Raw genomic sequence first — 27,956 nt, 5'->3', positions numbered from 1 at the left:
AAATCATCACCCCAATCTAACACACACATCCCTATTCATACTCACTCCACTACGAACTGTTGTTCCCGCCGCACCGTCACTCTTCGTCGGTCTCTGCCAAAGTCCGTTGTCCTCCACTCTCAGTTGGTCCTTTGCGCTCTCATCCGTTGCGCTCTTCAGGGCTCTATGGTTACACTTACCCTAACTTTTCTAAATTCTCCCCTCATTCCAAGTGTTAACCATCCCACAGTGCTACCAACTGAAGGAGCCTGGTTCCTTCTCATCAATGTACTCTGGAACCCACAACTTTTGTACCTGCTTTAGAAGAATAAAGAGTTGAAATAACTCATTTGGTCAGACTCACGGGTTCAAAGAATCAGGACTCCAAAGAATCACAGACTCCATATTTCGAATTTAGTGGGTTTATTATAAAGTCAAAAATAACTGATCATACAGGCATCTCAAGATGAGGGTGTAGAAGTACATTGGAACTAATATAAAGCCAAACCTACGGGTTATGTTGAACCTTTGAAGCATGAAAAGAATGACAGATTCCAAAAACAGAACGCAGGCAGTGAGTGCACCCATGTCTAGATCAGTCTTCATTGGAGATTCGTAAGTAAAAAGCATTAGGCTATCCCTACTCTACCACTACATGACATCCCTACTTAACATTTTCCCAGGCACATTAGGATCACACATCAGCGTGTGAAGACTTCCTAAGAAGTGCACTCACGTTGAATGAGTCACGTAGCATAACGCTACAGAGCTCGTTCTAAGATGATCCTTCCTGCTCCATCGCTCTCCTCTCTTCTCCTAACTCCACCCCCGGAGCACTGTCCCTAATTCAAAAACACCAAATCCTAGACACGTCCATTGGGTAACATTCGATCACCTCATCCCGCTAGACGCCTCCTCATAGGTAGTTTTCCATTTAGTATCGATACTCCCAGCTCCTGGCTCGATTACCTTGATTACCAGGCCTTCTCGAGTGAGAAACAACTTGTAGGAAAGTATCCTCTCCTCCCCAAACCTAACTCCTAAAACAAAAGTATTATTCTAATTAACCAGGATGAATTTCTCCACCTGCAACAGAAAAGTGAGACCATAACAATTACAACATGCACATGAAATACAGCTTTTTACCCCTCTACGAGAGCTGTCAGGGAGAATACATTTAAGGCCTACAGAAATCAGCCAGCATAAGAGTGAGGCACATAGACCTTATGGAAGTCATGCGTAAATGTACAGTCTACTAAGCATTTCTAAAGCAACACGATACATGAGCACATCAAATACGTAAAGATTGTGAGCCTCATAAACAAATGCTACATGTTAATATTTTCAGCTAAACATGCCTGAGTACAGACATTGATATGGTGCACGTTTGAATCAATGCATTACATTTCGATAAATGAGCTTCATTAGTCAAATATAAACAGACACTGAGATTTACATTGTTCATGGCACCGCGGCCACGTGGATTTCTTCACATTATACAGAATATTTCTATCATTTCACCTTTTCATATTATTACATGCTAATGACTAAATATTAATACGACAAAAATAAATGCAGGTGCAAACTACTTGTGATTATGATGCACCTCTACAAATGAAAAGATCACAATCACGCTCTATCAAAGTTAAGCATTACATCATAACTTGCCATTATGTAGATGTCTGTGTAAAATATTGGTCTTCAGTCAATCCGTTTTAAATAGTCAAACCAATGTCTTACACATGCACCATCACATATCCTTTCCGGGGAGAAAGGCATCACCCACCCGAATACAGAGAGTAAATGCCGTTGGGACAGTAGGAGGTTGAAAAGCAGGGCAGCTCGGGAGCTGCAGGAGTAAAACCAGGTTACTCTCCCAGCTCTTCCCCCGCTGGTGACCTATGAGCACACAGAAGGGCAGTGCACGGCATTCTGGCAGCAGCCGCTCCCTTTCACAACTCCTCCCAGGCGGCTCGTGAATCAGAGGAACCAGAATGACTAGTATCCAGGAAGAGGCCCCGGCGTGAAGGAAAGGCTGCAGCTGAGGCGTGAAAGCGAAGGCTGCGAAGTGTCCTTGTCATAAAATGGAGGAGGCAGCCGATGTGGACATCGAGACCCTGATCGACGGGATGGAGTACATCCCGGGACACTTCCACCTGGAAATGAACCTAAACTTCGAATCCTGCACCCCGGTGCACTTCCGGCGAAGGGACATCATGCTGAAGAGAGACAGCCTGCAGGTGCAGCTGGAGTTCGAAACCGGCCCCCAACAGTACGCCATCAGGAACCTGCTGGGCATCTTCGCCTTCTACCTCGAGGACTTCGACGAAGCCAAGGAGATCTTCGTCAACATCAGCCAGGAAGACCCGAACAACCTCAACGCCTGGGCCAACCTGGCCTACGTGTACGACCGGCTGAATAAGGAGGAGGAGGGGTCCGGGTGCGCGGAGAAGCTCTCCCACCTCATGGGCCTGGAGGCAGAGGGGGGCGCGGAGGGGGGCGCGCGGCTCCGCACGGCGCGCTGTCTGGCGGAGCAGGGCTACGCATACGCCTTCGACGTGGGATTGGTCAGCGAGGAGGACCGGATGGACAAACTGACCACTGGCATCCACCTGTACGACAAGGCCCTGGCACACGGCCGGCAAGAGGTCAGTGGCATTTCTAATCATGATGATGAGTATATCAGTCCAGTGATGTTCATTCATTGACATTTGATTTGCTGCTGCTTCATTAACTGAGTAGCCTGAGTAAAAAATCATCTCCTAGTCATTCATACATTTTTGATTGTGTATTGCTTTTTTACCTGATTAGCTGTGACGAAAGTTAAAAAAACAGGTTGTTTATGAAATGCGGCGATTCCGAACTGTGAGACAAAATGTACTGCAAATGAAACAGGTAATTTATGTCAGTGTGAAATTACCGTTACTTGGGGTCCCAGTAAATTCGGGGGCAAAATTGGATTTTGGGGGATTAACACGAAGGAATCCGATTTACTGTGATGATTTCGGCTGTCTGTCCATGGTATTCGATCTTCTTGCAGTAGAATTAATCCCCATGTGAAACACCAGCTAACTGCGGTAACCACATTAAGCAATGCTCAGTGCTTATACATCCCCCCAAAAAAAAATCAGGCATGAGCGATTTCAAGCAGAAATGTTTGCAATTCACCCTTAACGAGACTCCCCAGAGGTTAGAAGTCAGTGGTTTAAGTGGGCGTGATCTATTGGCTTTTTTATACAAACAAATACAGTTTCCTTACTTGTTAAAAAACAATTCTCGAACCCTTAATGCCGACCTTGCGGGCCTCTCCCTGAAAGCACAGGGAGGGGGGGTCTACTGTTTTGTGAATACAAGGCAGAGGCAGACCGGCCGCCATAGCGCAACAAGCCTTCTGGCCAGTGCCAGTTATTTGCAAGACATGTAAGTAAATGCGTGCAATTGGTTAATTAGTAAATCTACAAGCTGCCTGGGAAGAGTATATTTAATCGATGGATCCATTTGAAGCTTCATGGTGACAAACATGTATTATTTTTCGAAGGTAATGTAAGAGTGTTACCAGCTGAGTTCCTTTCCACAAGTTGCAGTCTGACTGCATATTATTACATTTATATATTTTGAAGCACTTGGAGACACTAAATCATTTTGCACAATCCGTGGCAGTTTATCCCGTCATGTACACATGAGCGCAGGTTAGGCGCTAGGGCCCTGCCGACATATCTTATGTCATTAATACGATTTTAAACTATTAACTTACATATTCCAGGTGCTTTCAGTTGCACGCTGGGGCTTTGTAGCACTATAAATGCACAAGTTCTACACCCTGTGGCAAGCATGATTCCATTCTGTTACTCTTGAGTTACACATACGTCTGCAATGATCCCATTAACCAACTGAGCTTTAAAACGCAATAGAAAGCATTTCCATTAATTAAAACAACCTGTAATTATTTTTCGTTGAAGGTGTGTGATTTATGTTATATACATTTAACTGAAGGTGAAATGCAAACAAAATAGTTTAGAATATTTTGTCTTTTTAACCAGGTCTTTGGCCTCTGAACTAGATGCACTGGTTCCACCCAATTGCATTCAAGATCAGAGTTCCCATACTTTATGTATGTACTTCAACCACTGCTAGAAGTTGTCTTGCTGTCTCAACCAGTGCTTGATTTGTACAAACAAAATAAATAAGTGCAGTGTGCAAAGTCTTTAATAGAAGCCCACTTCCAAGTGCTGGGATTGCTACATGCCAATGTAGTCTAGTTTTGTTTTCACCTCGTGTCTCTTTCTTCCATCACCCTATACTTCCTTTCTATATATGGTACTCTTACAAGTCCTTTTTTAGGTCGAGCCTAGACGAAAGCAAAGCGAAGCTTTGCTGTCTAGGCTCGACACTTATGTCGCCACTTTCAGGGGAATGTGGACAGCAGACTGTCACGAGCGAGCGTCTCCTGCCGGAGATTCTACCTCGTGACCGCGCACGTCGCCGTGCCTCATTTTGCCATTCTCAAACCAAGCCACACTCACGCATGCGCACATACACACACTGCATACACACACACACACACACGCACCCCTCCTTAAACAGACACATGCTGCATACACACACGCACCCCCCTTAAACAGACACACGCACGCACGCACAGACACACTCAAACAGACACACGCGCGTACACCCCCACCCTCAACGCCACTCACCGGGCTCCTCTCCCCTTAAGCATGTGAAGGCACTGTGCTAGAAGGTGCCTGTCTGAAATCACCGCCGCCTCCCACAGCGGCATTGTATGTCAATTATAAGTTGGCTCCCCGTAAACACCGCCGCAGCCCGGGAACTTCGTTAGCCTCACAAATCCCGAGCGCAGCTCCTCTGACGTCAGACGAGGAGCCGCGCTGGGATTGGTGCCGGTGGGGCCGTTGCCTGGCAACGGAAGTGTCGTCGAAGCCGGGCGGGAGGGGCTTCTTCGCTCCTCAACCGGGCAGCGCCTGCAAGGATGTAACACATCACATAATCTCCCCGTGCTTTCAAGAAAATAAATGTTTCCTTGTGTAATATTACTGTTGCTCACCGTTACCTTCGGGTCGAGGTTGCGGTATATAAAACTGCCCCCAAAAAACATAATACGCGATGGTGCAGGACAGGACAGGTGCATTGCGTGTGCACATGGCGCTCGGACAGCCCATGTGCGCGCTCACGGCGTCTTTCAGACAGCCGATGTGCACCCGCAGCTTCTCTTCTCTTGCGATCTCGGCACTTTTGCGAGCTCCCCCACGCCTTCACTTTTGCGAGCGAGGCTCGCCTCTCTGCTAAGGCGTGTCACCCGTGCCATCGCTCAGCGTGCCTGCTGCCTCCTCAGCACAGCCTGCTCCTGTGCCTTCGTATACAGAGCCCCTCAGACGCAGCACTCGCTCCTTGCCTCCTCACTCGGTCCGGGGAGCCTAAGCCCACGTGGCACTGAACTTCATCGCCGGGCAAGGGACCCCAAGCCTCAGGTCGCTGTGAACCATCCCGGCGCGCCCTGCTGCCGAGCCCCGTGATGGAGGAGACTGACCTGCTTTGGGAGCGGCTCGGGCCATCAAAGTAAGTGCTGCTCTGGCTTTCGCTTTCCCTCCTGTCTTTTCAGTTGTCGTCATGTGTTGACATCAGTTCTCGCCCTCCTCCCGATGTCCGCATTGCAAATGCTTGTTTTCATCGTATGAAGCTTGGCTCACTGTTAATGCTTTAAGCCTGGGGCCTTAACTCATAAATGCCTCTGAGGTCAAATGTCATGAAGGTTTGTGTTTTTTAATGAGTTACTATGGCCGTATTTGGCATCTTGTACAGCGCTTGTTGAACTTGTTTCAGCATACCATCGGCAGGATCCTGCGTGAAAGGCTCTGCTCTCTTCAGAGCGGTTGAGGCTTGTCCGTTATCAGGACAGCACAGGCTTACAGACCTGGTCCAAGTTTTAAATATCAGTGAATTAATCTATTTTCTCCTTTAGCAAATTGTTCGACAACGCAGCATAAGATTGAGCTCCTAATCGGACACGCTTGCGACCCAGATCTCCACACATTATCAGCTCTCCTCTGCTCTCAGTCGTGAGCCTAGAGGCCCCACATTAAACTCTGATTGTTCATAAATCATAATCCCTTAAAAGGGCCTCGAATGTAGGTGTTGTGTACACTGAAATAAGTAATTTAGTAGCAGCCTCATTGCAGAACATCTTGCCGCTGTTTAAATCTTCTGCTTGCAGTGTACTGCAAGAGATTAATGGAATGCAATGTACTGAAGGATTTATTATTGTGAATTCACGAGCCCCCGCTCAAAGACCCCCTTTAATATATGGATTTTTTTCAATTTAGCGTATAAGAAAAGTAGCGCCTAGATTGCACGAAATAATCGCTTGTCCAAATCTATTGGATGACTGAGAATACATAACGATATGGTGCAGCATGCTCACTGTGCAACATCGACTCGTGTGCCTGTTGGTAATTGAGCATTTGTGCGCCTGCCACGCTTCTCTAGCTACTTAAGCCCGGTGCCAGTCCTAAAATGAGTGTGATGGCACAATGCCGCATTAAAAAGAAATACATTGGGACAGTCCATCGAGATCTCGCCTGTGTAGTTCTGTTTCCCAGCTGTTGAAGAAATCCCAATTTCTACTCGTTGCAACTTGAACTAAATGGTATTTTTCCGCCCAAAATGTATTTTAGCGCTATAAACAATCGATGTTACATTTACCCTATTTGTGGATAATTATTTATCGACCTCGGAAGGATGAGGGGCTGCATCGATATTTCCTGGTTTTGAGCTCCTGACAAACGGCTCCCTAGGGTGTAGGCAGGCAGGCAGGGTTTAACTCAGTGCTGCAGTGTGAAGGCTGTTGATTATATATTCCTTCTTGTTTTGATATTCCAGCGATTACGCCTTTGCCTTCAGCGTCATCAATTTATGGTTGGTACTCCCCACGCCACTGTTTACGCAGATTGGAGGACTTATTTGTTTGATAATTTTCGTTTTCCCATTTTCCCTCGCTTTTTGCAAACTAGAGATGCCTCGTGCATCTTGACTGGTGAAGAGAATAGGTTAAGGCCTTGTTCATCAGCTTTGGGTTTCCCTTGTTGGGAAAGAAACTCTGGATAGGGATAGCAGTGCATGAACATTCTTAGGTTTAAGAGTAATAACGACAGTCGAATAATTGTGATGGCCTTTTTAGCTGGATGTCATTTGGTCCCATGGTTGTACATGCGAGGCAACAAACAGTCCGCATCTAGTCCAAGTAGATATAAGAAAGAAACAGTGGGGTAAAATGTAAAGTGTTTCCAATCGGATTTGGTGTGCTGCTTTTGTTTTCTTATAACCTAACCGGCTTCAAGCCACAAATAACGATGAACACCCAGAAGACGACATTATCTCTGTTTGTGACATGTCTGGAGAGTGGCGGAGAAGGATTTGTTTGAACAGGGTGCCTGAGTACTGACGCTGACACGCAGTGCAGTGTAGAAGCCCTACTTCCTTTTACGGAGGCAAGTAGGCAGGGCACAGAAGTCATGCAGGGACCACTCAAAAACTCTCTTGTATGAGTTACAACAACACACACAAACTCTCTCTTTCTCTTTCTTAGAGGAGTTACAATCACCCCCACAAGACACCCTCACTCGTTTTCATGGTACAACACACACACACATAGGATTTACAAGCATGCACACATTAACAATGTCTCTGGTTTATGTGTTACAAACACATGCACACTCTTATAGTAGGTACTACCACACAAACACCCTCTCCTTGGTGGTACAACCCACACTCTCATAGGTGGTACAACCACATGCAGACACTCTCTCAAGGAGGTACTACCATATACACCTGCAAAACTCCATCATATGAGTAACAATCACGCACACTCGGTCTCTCTCTTACAAGAGTTACAACCAACCACACAACCATGTTCTCGTATGAGTTACAACCAAACACACACTCATAGGATTTTCAACCACATACAACTGTGCTGTGTTTCCCCGTTATAGGTGTTACAACCACACGCACACAAATATACTCTCATACGAGATGCAAACACACATCCAGACACACACACAACTTGCAGGATGTACAACTGTATATTTGGGCTCAGGGTGCATAAGTGGCATCAAACCTTTTCAAACTGTAATTTCAGTGAGGTTGGATATTTTCATTTACCTGGAGTCACTTCGGGCCTCCTCAGGTCATTCTTGAAATAAGGCATCCTGTCCAGTCACCTTGCATAGCAAACATTTATCTCCGAATTGCCAAGATACTCGGCTCTCCTGCATTTTTCCATGCAGTAATGCAGCTACTTAGAGAGTTTACCGTAATGTTTGAGAAGACTGCAATTACTTATGGGTGAGTATTCGCGCTTTATAAGATTACTGATTGATTGATTTACTACCTTTGGTTCGCAAAGTGTTGAGCATGTTATGTTAAAACCAGGACTTCCATTCCCTTTTTGATAGAATCTTTTTCAAAGTTTATAAATATGTGCATTAGAGAAAGAAACAAAATGGTACATCAGCATCTGGATATATATATATTTTTTTGAAGCCGCAGGAGTGTAGAGCCCCTCAAAAAGCCCTGGACCTGGGCAAGAATGACTCTTCTGCCCCACTGCCTGCAAACCATCCCCTTTCTGGTAGGCCTAGACCTTAGTGATCTTGGATAGGAAACTATTGTGTATGTAGGGCTTAGGTTATATTTGTAATCGTAGAATGTTTGTAAAGTGCAAAACACATCTAAACAAGCATTTGCAATGCAATAGGTCTAGTATTTGCGAGAGTTTAATATATTGGCATTGTAATTGACAATGCCTTTTATTTACGTTTTATATACCAACACATAAATAAAAGGCATTGCCATTTACAATGCCAATGGCTCAAACTCTAACAACTGCGAGACCTATTGCATTGCAAATGCTTGTTTAATCACTGTTTGTCACTCTTTACATATCTGTACAGCATGGCTAAAAAACAGATAAAGCTAAATGAGTCCTGGTCCCCTAAAGGGGAGTGTTGGTGCCCACCACATACACAAATTAAGCATTGGTCAGCAATGCCATATTATGCACTTGTAAAGTTGTTTTAAAAATGGGTGAATGTAGATTGCAGGGAGAATGAGGGCCAAAATGAACTGATAAAGTAGTGTGAATGTAGTGTCAGACCTCTGCGAAGAAACAACAGAAGTGTGACATTAAGCAATAAACAAGCAAAGTAATAGCATTGTCATGTCGACTGAGAGTAGTTACTGTGATTGTCTCAGACTTCAGCTGTACATCACTTTAGTTATTACTTTTCTACTATATTGATGTGATACCATCACTTAAAAAAAAATTTACCTTGTGTTTAATCGATAAGTAAATATGAAAATATATGTCGTCTATGTATACCCCTCTTTTGGGCTTAGTTCAGTGTTCCAATTTTATTATTACACTTAGGAATCTGGCATGGTGAGGCCGTTGAGGAAAGTACAACAGTAGGCAAACACTATTGCAGCTTTACATTGTGCATAGTTTTGTATTCAACGGTATGCATTTTTTAATGTAGTAATAACTCGGACCCTGTTGGATTTTTAAAGGCCGGTTTGTTGTATGTCATTCATCCAGTAGGCCTTGGATACCCAATGTGTGGGTTTCTTCCCATCAAAGCGATAGGTCTCTTTGAAAACGATGTGTGTGGCAGCACTGTGCGGTACATGGGGGCATATTTACAAGGGCATTGCACCACCGGAGCAGCACTTTTTACGACGCTCCCGATGGTACAATGCCCTGCTCCATATTTACAATGTGGCGCTAAGCCACTTTGGATGGCTTATTGCTGCATTGTAAATATCATACCCTTTCACGCAGATTTCTGTGTCAAAGGGGTGTGCTTTGGGTGTTGCTGTGGGCGTTTTACCGCAACACCCATTTCTTTTTGACACCGCCCCTTATTTACAAGGATCTGTAAATCTGAGGAAGCACCAAAAACTAATGCCATTGAAAAACAGGTATTAGGGCTGCGCAACGAGGAGAAATACTTTTATTTCTCCTCATTTTTTACCCTGTCTATGTGCGCTGCATTCTGAGAAAATCGCCTTTAATGATTGTTTATTTGCAGGAAGGTGTCCCTTCATGCACATGAACAATCAACTCTGCAACTTAGGCATCATGGCACAAGGGTGTCTGCGTTGGCGCTATGCAGCTTTTTTAGTGCCAGCGGAAGAGACAACACAGAGGTTGGTCGTATTCTTGTGAATTAAGCACATTCTTGCGTTTTTGAAATGATGCAGCACGGCGCTGCTAATTTGCTTACAGCGCCACACTGCGTCATTTCTTAGTAAATATGCCCCATTGTTACAAGAAATGCATTGGTTTTGGTAAAGTTTTCTCACGCAAGAGACAGGAAGGCTTCCAACCTGCATATATGATGCACATGTATTCAGTGGACCAAGTGTGGACTCGGGTTTGATCACTGAGCAGTTGTCCTGAAACCCTTACTGGTGTGTATCTCGTGTCCACGAATCCAGCAAACAGATTTAATCTATTGCCTTTACATAAGTAACAGCAAGTGGTCCTGCAAATATCCCACTAACCAATGTTTTGGCGGAAAATCGTGTTTTTTATTTGATACATTTTTATTTATCTTAATTTCTCTGAACTAAATACATCCTTGCCATAATGCAAATCAAAGTGCAATGCAGAAATCTCAAGCTGTTTTTCTAATAATGGATGGTATGATATTGCATTCTCATGTTAGTACTGTCCAGAATGAACACATTTCCGGGTTTGATTTCTGTATCCCGGGATAAGAGTTCAGGGCGTATTTCATTGTCAGTCATACCTACTGCAGCTGTTCAAACAAAGGTGGGCACCTCGGCCTACACAAGCCAAAAGCTGCAGTGTCTCCCAGATGAGCTGTCTTGCTGTGCACACTTGTGTGTCTAGGCACCCTAAAAGTAGTTTGGTAAGAACGATCACTGTCCTCCAAACTGAAAGGCATAGTTCCAAGCCCCTAGCGCCACATTTTTTGACTTCGGTGGCACTCTATGAAAGCTCCAATTTACAAGGCAGCGCTAAGCCACTTTGTGTGGCTTAACACAGCCTTATAAATATGACCTTCTGCAGCAAAGGGGCGAACCATGGGTGTTGCTGTGGGCGTTCCCGGCAACACCCATGGCTTTCTGACACTGCTCCAGATTTACAAGGATCTGTTAATCTGAGGCAGCGCCAAAAACGAACGCCTTTCAAAAGAAGGCGTTAATGTGGTGCAATAAGATGAAATACTTTAATTTCTCCTCGTTTTGTGCTCTTTCTATGTGTGCTACCTTGTGCAGCACACTTAAAAGGAGCAAAATGCCATTAATGATTGTTTTTGTGCAGGAAGGTGTCCCTTTCTGCACTAATACAATCATCCCTGCTATGCAGGCCCCCTTGCATCAAGGTACAAGAGTGCCTGCATTGGCGCTAGGCAGCATTTTTAGCAGGGGCGAGCACAGGGTTGCACCGTATTCTTGTTAATACAAGGCATTCCTGCATTTTGAAAATGACGCCACTCGGCCCAGCAGAATTGCTTGCGGCACCGCGCTGCACCATTTTCATGTAACTATGCCCCAGAGTTTTTGAGTGCACTGCCAATTTCACTGTTTTTATCCTGGGGCCAATGTATTTCTGCAGCATGGGTTCATCTAAAATCTATTTTGGATCTGCTTTTGGCACCAGTGCAAAGCTTGTAATATGAAATCTGCTCAGATTCTCTAGGTAGCAGCTCAATACGTTGAGCCTTAGAGCTCCTTGACTCCCCCACATCGAATATGGGAAGCTTGCCAGGGTCAAACTGGGTCACGTTTTCCACTTTAACCTGACTTCCCCGATGTAAAGTTTGCATTCTCACAGGCCCACACATCTGGGCTGCTTCCCAGCGGCTGGGAAATGGCTGCAAGTGAATTCCGGGTGTGGCGGATATGGGACAGGTGATGGAGCAGAAGAGACTGTGTAAGGTGGCAGCTAGAGCAATGGGGATGGTGTGCAAGGGGGCTAAAATGGCAAGGGGCTTTTCAGGGTTTTTTCGTCTTGGAGACTCACAAAGATCACCTGGATAGCAGTGCCAGTCCGCGTGCTGCTTCTTACGACAGTAGGAGCTTTTTTATGCTCATCAAGCACCACTCAAGAAGGATCCGAAGTAGATGACTTCGTTTTTGCATCAAAGCAAGCGATATCACCTCACTCTTGAGTAATAGATGTATGGACTCACCGCTCCCTCACAGTGATTCACATCCTACATTGTCTTCACTGGCTTTGAGTGGAGGAGAGCATCAAGCGCAAGAAACTGACTACAGTCTTTAATGCCATGAAGAGTTTTGACCTTTCTAGCTATAAATCAGTCACTGTACACAAACCACCTGGAAGGAATACATCCTCTGAACAAGAAGACTAGTCTCACTCAGAGTGAAAATAGCCATGTTTTGAGGCTTCATAGGACGAATAAAACTGTGCAATTGGTCATTTTGACATCCTACATCTAGCTGAGAGGTCAAAGAGCAGGAGTAAATAACAAGAGTTTCCACTGTGGCGGCATTGATGGTTAGATGGTGCACCACTATATCAGCTGTGCAGATATGTGCTGCCCCACTAAGCTCAGCTTTATCACCAGTTTTTGTAAGTGTCTACATAAGACTAAAATGCTTCTGTTATTTTAACTTCACATCAGATAACACAAAGACATATGATGCTACTAGGCTTAATTGTGTCATACAGGAGTTAAATTGTTATAGTGGTGCTTCAACATTGCATATCTTTTGCACTGTGAACGTCCAGTGCATAAAGCCCCAACTTGGATTAAATGACCACTTATTTGCAGGGTGCTGCAGGGCTAGTTGCTAAGAAGAGATAGACGAAGGACAAGTTTTAAACCTCTGTCACAAATTGCCGTGTTTTTGTTTAGTGCATGGATGGTAGAAAAGATGGAACCAGTAGAGTCACTATCTATATTCATTAATCACTACAGGAAGCAAAGAATGAGATTTCATATCTATGTCAGCAATATCTGGGGCTCTCAAGAAATGTATTGTTTAACAGAACTGAACACTACCTTCTAATACGTCCAGAGTCCAAAATTTGCCCTGATGTGCCAAAAATGTAGTGCCCAATGTCCAAAACTTTTTTGGGAATCGGGCCATTTGCGACCACAAAAAAGCATTTTGTAATATACAAAAGCTAAATAGAGGTTCGGTAACTTATTACTAAATCGCAGTTTGGCTTTGCAAATCTGTACTTGGAAGGAGCACATGGGCGTCCCCTCCAAATACCAATTTGCAGTGGTATGTATTAATGTTTTGCATTCAAATTCTGGTCGCAAATAATAATATTTTACTGACACCTCGAAGGGGGGTTCTAACTTGTTCACAATGAGAATGGGGTCCCCAAGAGACCCCTCCCCCTTTCAGAATGTAAAAAAAGATTACTTTTAAAAAAAATGAAACTTAAACGTTGTTTTCTTTTGTATAAATACATCCCATTTTCCTTTAAGAAAAATGGGCTGCATTTAAAAAAAATACTTTATTTAAAAGCAATCACAAACTAGGTGGTCTGCTGGCCCCAGCAGCAGGTCACTATTTCTGTGATGGCAATGATTCCTAATGGTTGCAAACTGCAACCTACCTCATTAATATTCATGAGATCGGTCCATTTGAGACACCCCTGCTAAGAATCGCTATTTTAAAATATATTCTTCGGTACATTTGAAATTGCAAATTCCTAGCTGAGATTCAGTAAGAATCGCAATTAGGAAATCGAAATCCCCAATTTATGTACATTTGGCGTTTAGTTTTGAACAAGTGGTTCAGATTGTGCCTTTCAAAATTTCAGTCCTTTTTCCAGAGAATTTACACTTTAACATAATAATCTGCATAGCATGCCCAAAGTGGAAAGTTTAGATGTTCTCCTGAATTCGACTCATTAAATCAAGCCTCAGAAAGCTACTCTCCAATGTTGTTTTTCTTTATCTAAAAAAACCAAAAAAGTTCCTTCACCTAGTAGGATGTTGCAATAGTGATCTAACATTTCCGTTCACCCAAGATAGACTGCAGGGGTCCCTAACCTTTATGTAACAAGAGCTACTTTTGATCTATGAAAATACGCCTGAACTATTAATATTATTAGTGTTGTAATACTGACCTCATCAGATAAGATTACATGAGTGGGCACCATATGCAAGATTACTAGCAGTGATCACCTCAGTACATTACGCAGGATTACCAGCATAAACTCAAAAAGCATTTGCCAGTTTGGAACGCCTCTACATAGATAATATGAAGCAACCATGGCTGCATTGCCCACGGGGACATGGTAATAATATTAGTAATAATTCTCGCCAACACCACATGATTTATGACTCGGATGTCAGTTTCAAATATATTTTGGAAATTCAGCCATTTTTCTCTGAACATCAGCTTCTGAGTTTTGAAAACATATACATTTACATTTTAAATACACCCTCTCAATTCTCATATACAAATATTCATTCATCCCAGCAAAAGCTTCGAATGTAATAGGCTGGGCTGCAAACAAGAGACCTACGTACAGTTAGCTGGAGAGCTGCCAGTAACTCCTGCGTTACTAGTTGGAGAAGCTTGAACTATTGCAATTCTCTTTGTGAGGGCGTTAAAATTACCTTACTTTTAAGTTGTAGGTTATTCAAAGTGCAGCCATTCTGCAACAGTAGTAGACAACGTATCAACCCAGTAAAGTGTCTTGGATCAGAAAAAGAATTTGATGATACAGATTGAGGAAAAAAGGCATTTTGTGAAATCATGCATTTAGTACCCACATTAGCAATGATTTCTGTCAATCAGGTATGAATTTCTTCTCGATGTATCTCATGGCTGTTCTCTTGGTCCTGAGCAGTTGCAGGGTAGCAATAAACTCAGTGGCCAAGATTTTTCAAGATTAGTGCAAGGCAGCCCTGCTTGTAAACCTGCAGAGTTAATGGCAAATAAATTGTGCAGTGCATTCTTTACTACACTTTGCGCCGATTATGACATCAGTCACGCTTAACTCAAAAACGCCTTGTTTGCATCATGCTAAACAGGATTTAGTATATCACCACAGTACAAACGCCAGTGAGCAGTTTTTTTGTGTTAGTTTTGTACTTAATACACACTCTCTAGTACAATCCCCTCTGGACCCACATCCTCCTTTGGGCAAATCACTATTTTGTGTAATTTTGCTTCAATTAAATGTATTTTGTGTGGAAAAATATTGTGATTTACCTTTTGCCCATTGCTAGTGATTTTTCTCATTTGGTGCTAAGATTCCAAGCAAAGCAAGGTCACCCTACTTTGCGTGAATTTAGTTGATCTGGATATGTATGGAATATTAGAGGTGTTTGCATGCATGCAGCTTTTACCCTATTACGCTCACTTTGCAAAGTTTATCAGGGTGTCCGTTTGCTATACATGCAATACTATTTCAGCTCTGCCCTTACTGTCAACTTAAGGCACAAAAATCCTCTAGTGTGAAGAAGACGTTGATTGCTTCTGAAGTTTGAGCTGCTTAGTGTCTGTCGTGTAGGCCCCCTTAGCATTGTGAGGGGTTCTGAGTTGATATTTTGTGCATCTGGGTCATTGTCTAGTCAGAACTACTTCTTTAAAGAAAGAATACGACTTCCAGTTAACACGTAAAGAAAAACGGCAGTTAATTAAGAATAATACACAAAATCATAAGTTCCTACCACCCCAAACAGTATTCTAATATTTATGCACTATATTTCAAATAAGATAGCGCGTATGGCAAATATTAGTCTTTAGGGTAAGCTTAGCATGTCTTCTGCAAGCTGCAAGAAATTAGCTTTATTACAGTCTGCTTCAACCAGTCAGTAAATAGTCAATGTGGCAGAGGCACTGACAAATTTAATGTTTCAATGTGACTATGTTAGGTCTACCCGCTTATCTGGCTTCTGCACTACTCTGGCTTCAAGGCTGGACTTCTCTGTGGGTTTGAGCACCTCGTGGCTGAGTTTCAACTACACAGTCTCATAAATGGTAAGCCCAAACACCTACCTCCCAAGCTGGACCTGTGGTGTCTTCAGCTTCCAGGTTAAGTGGCCCTATGTTTCAGTATGCCTATGTGTTGCTTTATAACGTATTTGCATATCTAAGATCAGTGGGTCTGTAAAATGGTTGTCAAGATAAGGATCTCTATGTGGGTTGAACACCTGCCTGGAGATGGAAAAAACAGTGGTCAGTTCCTCTGCTGATAGGAATGGAATTTGTGAAGTCTGAGATTTGTCAGGAATGCCTCCTTCAATAGACCTAATGTATTTCAAGCTCATTTTAGAGTTGTCCGTATCAGGCAATGCTCCGAGATACATTTTCAAGTTATTCCGAGATTGCGCTTCGAGCTCTTTCAGCCTTGTCTCCATATTTGTTGCACTTGAATTTTGGTTTACAGATCGAGCTGTCAGTGATGGATCTCACGTTCTAGGATGTAGCATACTGGGGTAAGTTTCTGTAGTTTTGGACCTGAACCATGATATACTTTAAAAATAGATGCAGAGGACCTTGAAGATAATTCTCTGGTGCCTTGCAAGCTGATGGAAAACCTTTAGGGTGGGTGTGACATGTTGCAAGCTCTCTAGGTTAAGGCATAATCTGTCAGCTTGGTTCTGAATCATTTAAATCTTCCATACTTCTTTTTGGAGGGCTCCTGCAGACATTATGTTAAGGTAATCTAAGCAAGGCAGGACCAGAGGTATTGTTAGTTCACCCAGTGACTGGAGGAGAGGGTGGCCTTTGTCATTGCCATGGTCTCCAATTTAGTATTTCTGACTACTGTATGGCCTTCAGGGAAGAGAAGGTCAGCATCAAACCAAATGCATATGATTGTAACAACTGGAGACAGTTCTGGAGTTGCTCCCAGGATTAGAGGCCAGTCGATGGAATCAAACTTTTGTTTGTGTCTTCCACATCATTTCCATTTTTGATCCGTCATGAAAAAATAGATGTGTCATAGGCAGTCCTCAAAGTTCCAATACTGCTTGGGCCGTTTCCCTAGTATTTGATATACACTAGCATCATCAGCATACATCTGGAACTGATGTTGGTGTCGTGAGATCAGACGTGACCGTAGTTTCAAACAGATGCTTAACTGTCATGGAGTTATGAAGGAGCCGTGGAGAACCTCACAAGTTATGACCTTTGTTGCAGACAATGAAGATCAGAGTCCAATTTACTAGATGCTATCAGAAAACAAACCGTGGACCCATTTTAAAACCATTTCTGGGTTTTTTCTGTCCACTTCCCTGTCACTTTCTACTATAACAAAGGCCATGAATAGATATATTAGTATTAGATTAAAAGTGGCATTATCAAGAATTGAAGGGTTACTTTGTGCCGATTCACTACTGTCCACAGACATGATCCCCAGTTGTCAGTGCTGAGCCTCAACATATTCTTTGTTTTGTTTTCTGATCAGGCTGGGATTACAGTAGGGTTGACATTGGGAAAGGTTGCACAGCTGTTCTAGGTTTTCTGAAGATTCTTTAACAGTGAAGTTACTATGATGTGTTTCATTTCTCGAGGGATAGACCCTTATGTTATTGAGGCATTTAGAAGCTCTTTTAGGTGTGGAGTGAAGGTGTTAATGGAGTTTTGGAGAAACGTAGACATTAAGAAGAGGCTTCACAGCTCAAACGTGTAGGCAGGCCTTCTCCAACTTGTGTTACTGTAAGTGATCTATGGTATGTGTGATTTATAAGTTCTGTGGCTTCGAAGTTGCAGACATTGGTAATGGTATGTATAAATGGTTTCTAACAACAATTGCAGTCAGTAGCCTACATCTCAAAGAGGGTAGTATCCATCGTTTAATTGGTCTTTGATGGACAGCTTCTACTTTGAGACTGCCACATACAGGCACTGAGGGAAAAAGACTGCTATCCAGGAGGCAACTACCCATTTCCCTGATGTTCATTCACATAATGACACATTTTTTAAAAATTGCTGCTCCTGTCCTTTTAAGGGGCAGGGGATGCCATATTGGTGTTCTGAGAATGCAAATATGGCAATGCAACATTTAGAGTCTGTATACAGGATTCACAAGGGAAATTCTGCCTTATTAATATGCAAGAGAGTTTTTTTTTGTAAAACTACTGAATGACCATTTTGAACTGTCATAGATTTCTATTTCTGTTGCAGTTTAAAATGCTTGGGTTGGTAACCAGTTGCTGTGCAGAAACACTGAATACTTTATGAGTTGACCTTTAGAACATCAGTGCCTTAGTACCCCCGAGCAGGAGCAGCTCCTCCGCTAAGGCGGAAGAGCGTCGCCCCACTGCTCTTAGAACTGTGAAAAAAGGAAAAATAATATAATAAAAGCAGCGTTATTATCATTTCATTTTTCGTAGCTAGGTGGCTAGGTTAGGGCGGGCGAGGCTAGTGCCAGAGGGAGGAGGAGTGGTTTGTGCACAATAAGTGCGCATGACGGTTTGGCCAGCCATCCTGGGCCGGCCAAACAGTCATGCGCACTTTGCATGTTCTCCACCCGGTTGTAATGCATAGCCTGGGTGGACAACATGCACAGCCTCCCAGTCCCTATCTGAGTGCCGGACCATGGCACTCAGACCAATCACAACGCTGCTGTCATGGTAACAGCAGCATCGTGATTGGCTTAAAAGTGCTTGGGTACTTCCTGCTTCTTCTGGACTTGCAGTCAGGAAGAGAAGCGTAGAGACGACGGAGGAGAGACCGCCAGAGAGGCAAGTGCTTTTTGTTGATATTTTGTATTTTTCAACTCTCCCTACGCCCGGCGCGCCACCCCTGTTCCCTACCAGTTGCCACTGCTCCCGAATACTTACTGATCTAGATGCTCAAAGCTCATTTGAATACTGTCTCAAGAAGTGAACTTATTTTATGAAAGCTAATCAGTGAATCACTTTGATAGCCTAAGTATGGTATCAGTTAATTACTTTCTTCAGATGAATTCTTGTGAAAGATTTAAAAGTTGAAATTCTGAGTAACAGTGTAACGATAATACTGGCAGGCTGGCATTCCTTAAAGTAATTTATAGGGGGTGTGAGATAAGATATTTACTTTGGTGTCCAAAAGGTTTTGCATATTTATGTTAAAGATCATTCGATTACTGCCTGAGGGTGTGAACTTGTTTCACAAAAACTAGCAGATAAATGACCTTGTTAGCCTCCTAATTAGCTGATCAATGCTTTACTTTCTTTAGCTTAAATACCGAAAAGTAGTAAACTGACTGAAAAGTGTAAGATACTACGACAGTGCAGTTTGAGAATAGTGCTTTGTTGTAACAGTTGTAGCACTACAATAGACATACAAAACGTATTACAAAGTGCAGTTTTTGAATCAGGCCCAAAGTCTTCAGTATACACACACATCAGTGTGCCTCTGAACTGTAAATAAATGAGTTCTCCAGTGACGCACAACATGTAATGCTTACCTCATGCATGACTCCTGTTTTCCATCACGATGCACAGAATCCACTGTTATCTTGAGGGCAATCACCCAATGCTTCTGTGAAACACCTCAGCCAATACTCCCCTGTGGTGCATCCCCATGTTTTCCCCTTAAGTGTATCACTAGTGCTCACTTGGTGCACATCACACCAAGCTGTGCATCACATTGCCTCCAGATACATTTCATTTTGTTCCCCTTTGCACATCACCCTGTTCCACACTGATGCAGATCTTCAACCTCATCTGCACTGGGTTATGACTGACCATGTGCATTGGAGTCTGCATATCTTTAGGACATGTGAACATGTGTGTCTGTAAGTGGGTTTGTCTGTCTGCATGTCCCATGAGAGTGAGTATGTGTGTGTGTGTGTGTGTGTGTGAGCACCATACAAGGGAGGAACATATTGGGTTTATCAATGCCAGGGCTTTAACAGACCCTCGATTGCTTTGCTCCGTGGTAGGTATTTAGACAAATTATCGAAATCACAAATATTGTGGGACAAAATATTGTGTCAAAAATATAGAGGACAACAATATTTTGAAGGTATGTTTCAACAGCTAAGCAAAGTTTAACAATATTTAACTCCGCATATATGTACCTTTGTGATATCTGTCTTGAAGGTACAGAATAGTAAATCTATTCATACCTGTTTGGACTTACCATCTTGATTTGTTTGGTCCTTGATATTTTTGCCACACTATTCTGTCCACACGATATTTGTGTTTTCAATATTGTCAGTGAGCCACAAAGGGGTGTGGCCTGTGTAATTGAGGTCATGGTTTTAAACACATTAACACATTTCTGTGTTTCCCATGGTGTGACACCCAACCTGTACTTTGGTGCCTCTCTGAGCTTTCTGTTATTGTAACCCAATTTATAACACATCAGCTGACATTCACCTAACACTAGCCAGAATAAATTGTCTTTCTCAATGATTGTTAGCTGTTTAAGATGAAGGAGTGTGAGAAGCTGGCCTGGTATATGATGTCCACTAATGTAAGTGGGCACCTTGCAGCAGTCCAGACAACCAGTATGGTGATTTAAGAGGTCTTAGCCAACCTTAAAATGCTCTCTAAGTGGTAGCTGTGAAGAGCAGCCTTTAGGCTTAGTCCAGAAGGAGTGTAAAGCAGCTTGTTTTACCAGAACGCAATCTTATATTATAGATTAAGTGAAAAAGAACCACAAAAGGTATTTATAAAAATATATGTATTTATTATGATATACTCTCTAACAAGTTTAGATATCTCCTACCCGGAGATAATCACAACACACACAATACTTTGCAAAGAAACACAGTAAATAACACAGAATATACAGTGGACCCCAGGGGGGGTCCAAACCATATACTAAGAAAGTGGTATAAGAACCACGACTCGGGTCAAGACAAAGTTGAGAGGACGTAGAAGTGCTAGGGATCCAAGGAACCACCCAAGGTGAGTAGATAGGGACCCAACGGAGAGCGTGTGCAGTGTAGGAACACTTCCACGTGATCCGTACAACTCTATGTGTAAGTCGCGGTTGGAATTGTAAAAATTAAGGCCACTTCCCAGTGGACACTGAAGACACCCCGTGGAAGACAGAGGTTGTAGAGCCACCCCAGCCATGGATACCATAGTACCAACCTTACCTGCACCAGGGAAGCCGGGTGCATAGGTGTGAAGTGGTGTCGGAAACCGCTGTCGAACCCAATGGAGGACTTCAGGAAAGTGCTGCTGCTGAAGAAGAAGAAAGTGTCCAGTGGATTCCGAGACGCTGAGGAAGACCAGGAGCCGTGCACGAGCTGTCCCACGTCGGATGTCAAGTGCTGAGGGGTCGGTGTCTGGTGGGAGCACCAACAAGCCTTGGCAAATGCAACCAACAAAGAAGTCGAAGAAGGTGCAATGTTGGGACCAGCAAGGTCCAGGGGTCTCACCAAAAGCAGGGGAGTCTGGGCAGACCTCAAACATTAAGGGGAGCCCAAAAGAAACAAAGGTGACCTTCAGATGGACCCACAGGTCAGAGGTACTGGAGTCACAAGAGGACCTCAAGCAGCTCACCAAAAGATGCAAGGCGCGATGCGGTGTGGCTGAAGATTCTGGTCACTGGAGGTGCTCGAGGTTGAGGCTACTTGGAACCCAAAGAACTTCTTTCAAGGAAGCTAACAAGTCTTTGCAACTGCAAGTTGACACAGTGCACAGGGGTTTGGTTATTGCAACCCCCACGTGGGATACTGGCTTCAAACTTGGTGAGAGGGCAGGGCAGGCCACGGGAGTTGTGCAGAACCACCATCTGTGTCTTACAGCGTCTGGAGGAGCTCAGGATCAGCAGACAGGTTGACTTAGTTGCGGTGCCTGCGATTGCAGGGGAATGACTCCTTCACTTAGAAGGAGATTGCTTCAGGTGTCTTTGATGCCCACAGGCCTTGGAAGGTTCCTGTATTGTGCAAAAGCTCAGACAATGCAGCTGACTGGAAGGGAGACGAAGTCGAGCCCAAACGATGTTCAGCAAAGTCCAGAGTGCCCAGACGGTAGAAGAAGAAGTGGTGTCTGATCTGAATCTTTTCCCACAACGAATCTAGGCACCCACCCACAGGTAAGCGGTTAAGTACCCTTAGGAAAGGGCTGGGACGATACAGGGGAGGGTCTGGACAGTGGGAAGGTTACTCCCATGTCCTTTGTCCTTTGTCAGTTTCTCGGCAGAGCAGGAGCCAACGGCTCCCAGAGCTGGTTTGAACTGGACTATGCATGGGGGACACCAAATGTGCCACTCATCTAGACTGAGTGGAGCTTGCAAGCGCATCCAGCCTGCCCCAATGCACCAAATCCTGTCTGGGAGGTGGTCACACCTCCCTGTGACAGGATGCCTATTTTTCTGCTCTCCCCTGCTTGAGCTTGGCTCAGCAGCAGGAGGGCAGAATCGTGTCTCTGATCGCAGCAACCATTTTGTGCTGTCCGGGTCAAGGAGGCTGGTACAGGGAGCACTGAGACCCTAACGGAGGGCTCTTCCAGCGCTTGGAATCATACCTCCCACACTGTTTACGGTGTGGGGGTATGATTCCAACATGTTTGGTACCAAACACGATATGATTAGTTGCAGCCAGTTTCGAGATGGTCATCACATAATTATGCAATGCCCCTCTATATAGACAATCAATCAATCAATACATTTGTAGAGCGCGCTACTCACTCGCGAGGGTATCAAGGCACTGAAGGGAGGGGGGAGGTGCCGCTACCGCTCGAATAACCAGGTCTTGATGTGTCTCCTGAAGGTGAGATGGTCCTGGGTCAGTCGTAGGTGTGCGGGGAGGTGGTTCCATGTCTTGGCTGCCAGGTAAGAGAACGATCTTCCTCCGGTGGTGGCTCTGCGAATCCGTGGGACAGTGGCGAGGGCGAGGCTGGTGGAGCAGAGCTGGTGGGTGGGGGTGTAGAACAAGAGGCGGTTGTTGAGGTATTCGGGGCCCATGTTGGGGAGCGCTTTGTGTGCGTGGGTGAGCAGCCTGAACGTGATCCTCTTGCTGACGGGGAGCCAGTGCAGGGATCGCAGGTGGGCGGATATGTGGTTGTGGCGGGGGATGTCGAGGATGAGTCGTGTGGAGGCGTTCTGTATGCGCTGGAGCCGTTTCTGAAGTTAGGCTGTGGTTCCTGCGTATAGGGCGTTCCCGTAGTCCAGACGGCTGGTGACGAGGGCCTGGGTGACCGTCTTTCTGGTTTCGGTGGGGATCCACCGGAAGATCTTTCGGAGCATGCGTAGGGTGTTGAAGCATGAGGACGAGACTGCATTGACTTGCTTGGTCATCGTGAGGGAGGAGTCTAGGATGAATCTCAGGTTGGGTGCGTGGTCCGTGGATGTCGGTGCGGTGCCCAGCGTCGTGGGCCACCAGGAGTCGACCAGGCGAAACGGGATTATCTGAGGATGAGGACCTCCGTCTTGTCTGAGTTGAGCTTCAGACCACTCTGCTTCATCCATTCTGGGACATCTTTCATTCCGTCTTGGAAGTTGGCTTTGGTGGTGAGAGGGTCTTTGGTGAGGGAGAGTATCAGTTGGGTGCCGTTGGGGTAGGAGATGATGTTGATGTTGTGTTTGCGTGCGATGGTGGCGAGGGGGCTCATGTAGATATTGAAGAGGGTTGGGCTGAGTGAGGAGCCCTGGGGTACGCCGCAGATGATCTTGGTGGCCTCGGAGCGGAAGGGATGGAGGCGGACTCTCTGGGTTCTGTCGGAGAGGAACGATGTGATCCAGTCCAGGGCCTTTCCTTGGATCCCAGTGTTGTAGAGGCGGGTATTAGGGTGCGGTGGCAGACGGTATCAAAGGCTGCCGAGAGGTCCAGGTATATGGTTGCTTCACTTCCAACCTGGGAGAATGCACTCCGTAGGCTGTAGGGGTGTCCTGTTCATGCAGGGGCACTCTTCCTTCAGGATTGATAAGGCCTGCTATTGGGGTGACTTATAGGTTTTAAGTGCTGTGACCCCAGATATAGGAAACCTATATCTGTATTAAGTGGTGCTAGCACCAGCTGACATAGGCTGCAATGACAGTCCCTAGTTCCATTTGAATGGTCTCCCATGGGTGGCATAATGCATGCTTTAGCCCATGAGGGACCTCTGGGGTACCCATGCCGTGGGTACCTTAGTACCATATACTAGGGACTGATGGGTACCCCAGTATCCAATCTGGGATGTACCTAAGTACTGAACATACCAATTTAAGGGAGAAAGCAGATAGACTGAGGTCCTGATTAGCAGGATCCCAGTCAGACTTATCAAAAACAGCTTAGTACCAGGGAAAAAGTGGAGGTAATCATGCAGAAGGATCCTACCTTCCTACAAGGAGTAACTACAATGATTTTGTTGTAAATAATTTTTATTGAAAAGGATTCACTTCTGAATTTGTGAGCCTGAATTAAAGATTTGTGTGTCCTGTTGAAGGGGTAGTGATCTTTGAAGTGTCTCAATCTGTGTTAGACATGTACACCCTTTTTATTTCCACCTGCATACCTTACACCTTACCTCTTTCCTAGTCAGCACCCTCTTTTCACTTTCCCCTGAATTCACTTCATCACATATCCTCCACTTCACCACCCCTGAAACACACAATGCACCCACTCACATTTAAACACTGCATTTCCTTTTTACACTTTATTAATATTTTGATAACTGTGTAACTTTTTCTTACACATTTGCACATAATTACAATTGCAACTGGAGCACATGATTATTGCTCTGTGCGCTCTGCCTAGAGGCTAAGGATTGGATGACCAGGTAGTTTGACCACCTTTATGATCCTCTAAAAGGCAGCCATTCCAAGTACCCCGCATCAGGCATTAGACTAACGCATTTCAGTGTGGTGATCCGCATCAATGCACTGAAATGCAAAGTCACTCATTTATATCGCCTCCTGAGCTGTCAAGCCAGAGCTCTGTTAGCATCTCTGTCAGAAAGGTGGCTGAAGTGCGCAGGCAGTGCTGTTTGCGGTAGGATTGGGGGTGGCTGGATCACCTCACTCTGGGCTAGCTTAGGCAGGCATGCTGAGGCTACCATGTAATAAGATTAGTTCATTCACCCGTCTGCGCCGTTCAGAATCACTGTAATATAACATTACGTGATGGAGTGAGTCAGTCTGCAAAATGGCCAATGGCTACTGCCGAGACAACCAGAAGAGAACAGGCATTTGCTGTGTCATTCACCTATTTGGCGGGCTGGCCCGGCCATCCGTGGTGGTAGCGGGCTGTGCAGCAGATAGTAGTTTAAGTTTGTCACTGCGCCCGCTGCTGCTCGCACCGTACGTTGTTGGCTCACTGTGCCATATGTGACCATGTCCACCCATAGTGGCGGGCCAGACGTAGACCGACACCGGAATGATGGTGTCTCAAAGTCAGCCTGCTGCAGTGAGGTCCGGCAGTTCTGGGCCGAGCAGCAATAATTTCAGAATGATGCGGCCAGCGCAGCGAGTTGTCAACTCGACTCCTGGAAAGTGGCTGTAGCCGAGCCCGTGCAGGGGGAGTTATCGCAAGAAGCTGGCCCGTGCCTTGACCGGCACTGCTCGCTACAGTAAGTGTCACTAGTACCACTTCGATCCTCATATCTGCGGTTGTGTAACATGGAGGCTGGTTAAGGTTCTGTTAATCTCTTGACTAACAGTAAAGCTGAGTTTTATCCAAAGCTCTCCTATTTTTGCCCATGGACGTGACGATTTTCTATATTTCTCTGCAACCTGGGGTGGGCAAGGGGCACCCAAGAGAGATCTATGGGTGCCTCAGGGATTGGCTCAGCTGTAGCACCCGTCAGTGACAGGCTGGGCGAGGCTGTGAAGTACTCCAGAAGTTTACTACATTACCAGATGCTGTAGCCTTTTATAATGGGATTGGATGATTTATTAACTATTTAAAAATATTTGTGTAATTATACTGTATTATTTACTTTATATACAATAACTGTTTACGATATCTATATTTAAGAATAACACTGGGGCAAAACATTCATTAAAATCTTTTGTTTATAAGCTCAGAAAAAACCTACAAACTTCTAGCCAGCTCTCCATGGACTGCGCGTTCTGTAAATGATACCTTCTACAAGTGGATCTCTCAAACTGCCAGGCACCATGGGTTAATATTCATGCTGCAAAGACAATGAACCACTCGCAAAACTGTGTATTTTATGAGGATAGCATGAGTTACTGCTTTTCTCACACAGATTGTTTACTTGTGGAACCTCTGTTGCACACTGCACCTTGTGCTCACCTGAGGGGTGGAGGGTGCTTTGTTTAAATAACATGGGTTTAAAACCAACTGGCAGAATTCTTTGTGTGTCCAGGAGTTTTCATGCAACAGTAAAAATGTAAATATAACTCTACTAAATAATGGAGTGCTGCAAGATCAGTGTTCTGTGTAGTGACAGTTTTCATATTTGCAAAACTGTATTTTATGAGGATTAGCTGTGAGTTACTCCTTTTTTACTAGGTTAGTGCCCTTCCATTTCTGGTGCTTTGCAGCAGTTGTAATGTCTTCTTAGAATACTCATTGCTGAAAAGGGGGTAATTTCAGATATTTATGTTTCCCTCTTCTTCATTGCTTGATTTTGCTCACGAGAAAGTGTTGCTCCTAGTCGTTGAATGTCACTCATAATTACACTGAAGTTATCAAAATGTCACACATAAGCAATCTGAAACTGGGCAACTATGGGAAGGCACTATGGGAAACTCGTATTGAACTCTAAATTATGTCCCGGTATAAACATGAGAGGCAACTCAATTCAAAGTATGCACCATACAAGACTAATAAGATAATGGGAAAAATTCCAAAAAGCAGCTTTCTGGTAATAGCTAACATTATGGAGGAATGCAAGATAAAGTAAAAGATGTGAAATATAAACTGTAACTAGATTGCTGACATGGATTAACTTCAAGTTTTTTAAAATTAATTTTTCTGAAATGTGTCTGTGTTTTCACCAGTAATGTTAAGGACAATGACATAGGGCACAGCAGGGAACCATTTCAATGGTTTTTTTTTATTTGCTAGCATTTCTGAGACCCAGATGGACCCAATCCACTTAAAGCCCTGGTCAGTGCTTGTTTTGGTTGACATGTTTCTTTCACATTGTGAGAAACAAATTGAATCCCACCATTTCTTTCAACCACTCTAAGGTGCTTACATAACTTGGTACGGTGTGTATCACTGGCAATGTGATTTATGAACTCAGCCCTCTCACAAGAGAGAGCAAATAGACAAGTTTACTAGCAGTGAGAATTCCAGCCCCGCATTTATTAAAGGTGTCAATTTTCTTGAGATCAGAAATTGTTTGTGCATTTTGGTGTTGTCTGAACATTTTTCAGCCATGCATGAAGATAGAGAGGTGTAGGTCTCGCGAGACAGATACACATGTGTTTGGCCACTTCAAAATGTAATAGTATATTTTTTCTCCTCCCAAGTACCTAGTAAGTAGTAAGTAGCTGGCACAGACATAACTTACTCCTGCTCAGTTACACTGTGCTAACACTTGGGCATCCATATGTTATGTTATGTTATGTTAACAGTCATTTGTAGCGCTCACAGATACTCAGAAGTGTCCCGGCCAGATAAGCCTATGCAGGAGTAAGCAGAAGTGGAAACAGCATCTAAACGACTTAATCAAAAAGTAAGGTTTTCAATTGCTTCTTGAACGTCCTAAGATCGTGGTAGTTCCTCAGCTCGAAGGGCAGGCTATTCAAGGGCCTGGCCGCCCTAACGGAAAGGGAGCGCCCTCCCGTTCTGGCGAGGTGGTATCGTGGGATGGCAACAAGGCATTGACCCGTTGACCGGAGATGCCTAGATGGCGTATAGAATTTGAAAAAGTCTCCTAAGATAAGAGGGTCTAGACTTGTAAAGGGCACCGTGGGCGATGGTTAGTGCCTTGAACATAATGTCAACAGGAAGCCAGTGCAAATCACGGAGAAACTGCTTGATTCCGAGGCTTCGTGGAATGCCTAATAACATTCTAGCGGCCGCGTTCTGAATAGTCTGCAGCTTTTTTATCCGGTAGCAAGAGAGACTGATGTAGAGAGAGTTGGCA

General features: G+C 44.4%; 1 protein-coding gene across 2 annotated transcripts in view; it reads left to right on the top strand.

The window, feature by feature from the left end:
* The first annotated feature begins 1,957 nt into the window (after positions 1-1,957).
* The window catches only part of TTC22 (tetratricopeptide repeat domain 22), a 156,253-nt gene continuing 130,254 nt past the window's right edge, over positions 1,958-27,956 (top strand). For both annotated transcript variants that reach the window (XR_015307512.1, XM_086952644.1), the window contains exon 1: positions 1,958-2,627. Coding sequence is in view for 1 of the 2 variants with exons in the window: in XM_086952644.1 (XP_086808770.1) it covers positions 2,064-2,627 (564 nt within the window). In the remaining variant the exon portion in view is untranslated. The remainder of the gene's footprint in view (positions 2,628-27,956) is intronic.

This window comes from Lissotriton vulgaris, chromosome 1_1 (genome assembly GCF_964263255.1).
Source record: "Lissotriton vulgaris chromosome 1_1, aLisVul1.2, whole genome shotgun sequence".
NCBI classification, from domain to species: Eukaryota; Metazoa; Chordata; class Amphibia; order Caudata; family Salamandridae; genus Lissotriton; species Lissotriton vulgaris.
This window is presented reverse-complemented; position numbering and strand designations above follow the sequence as displayed.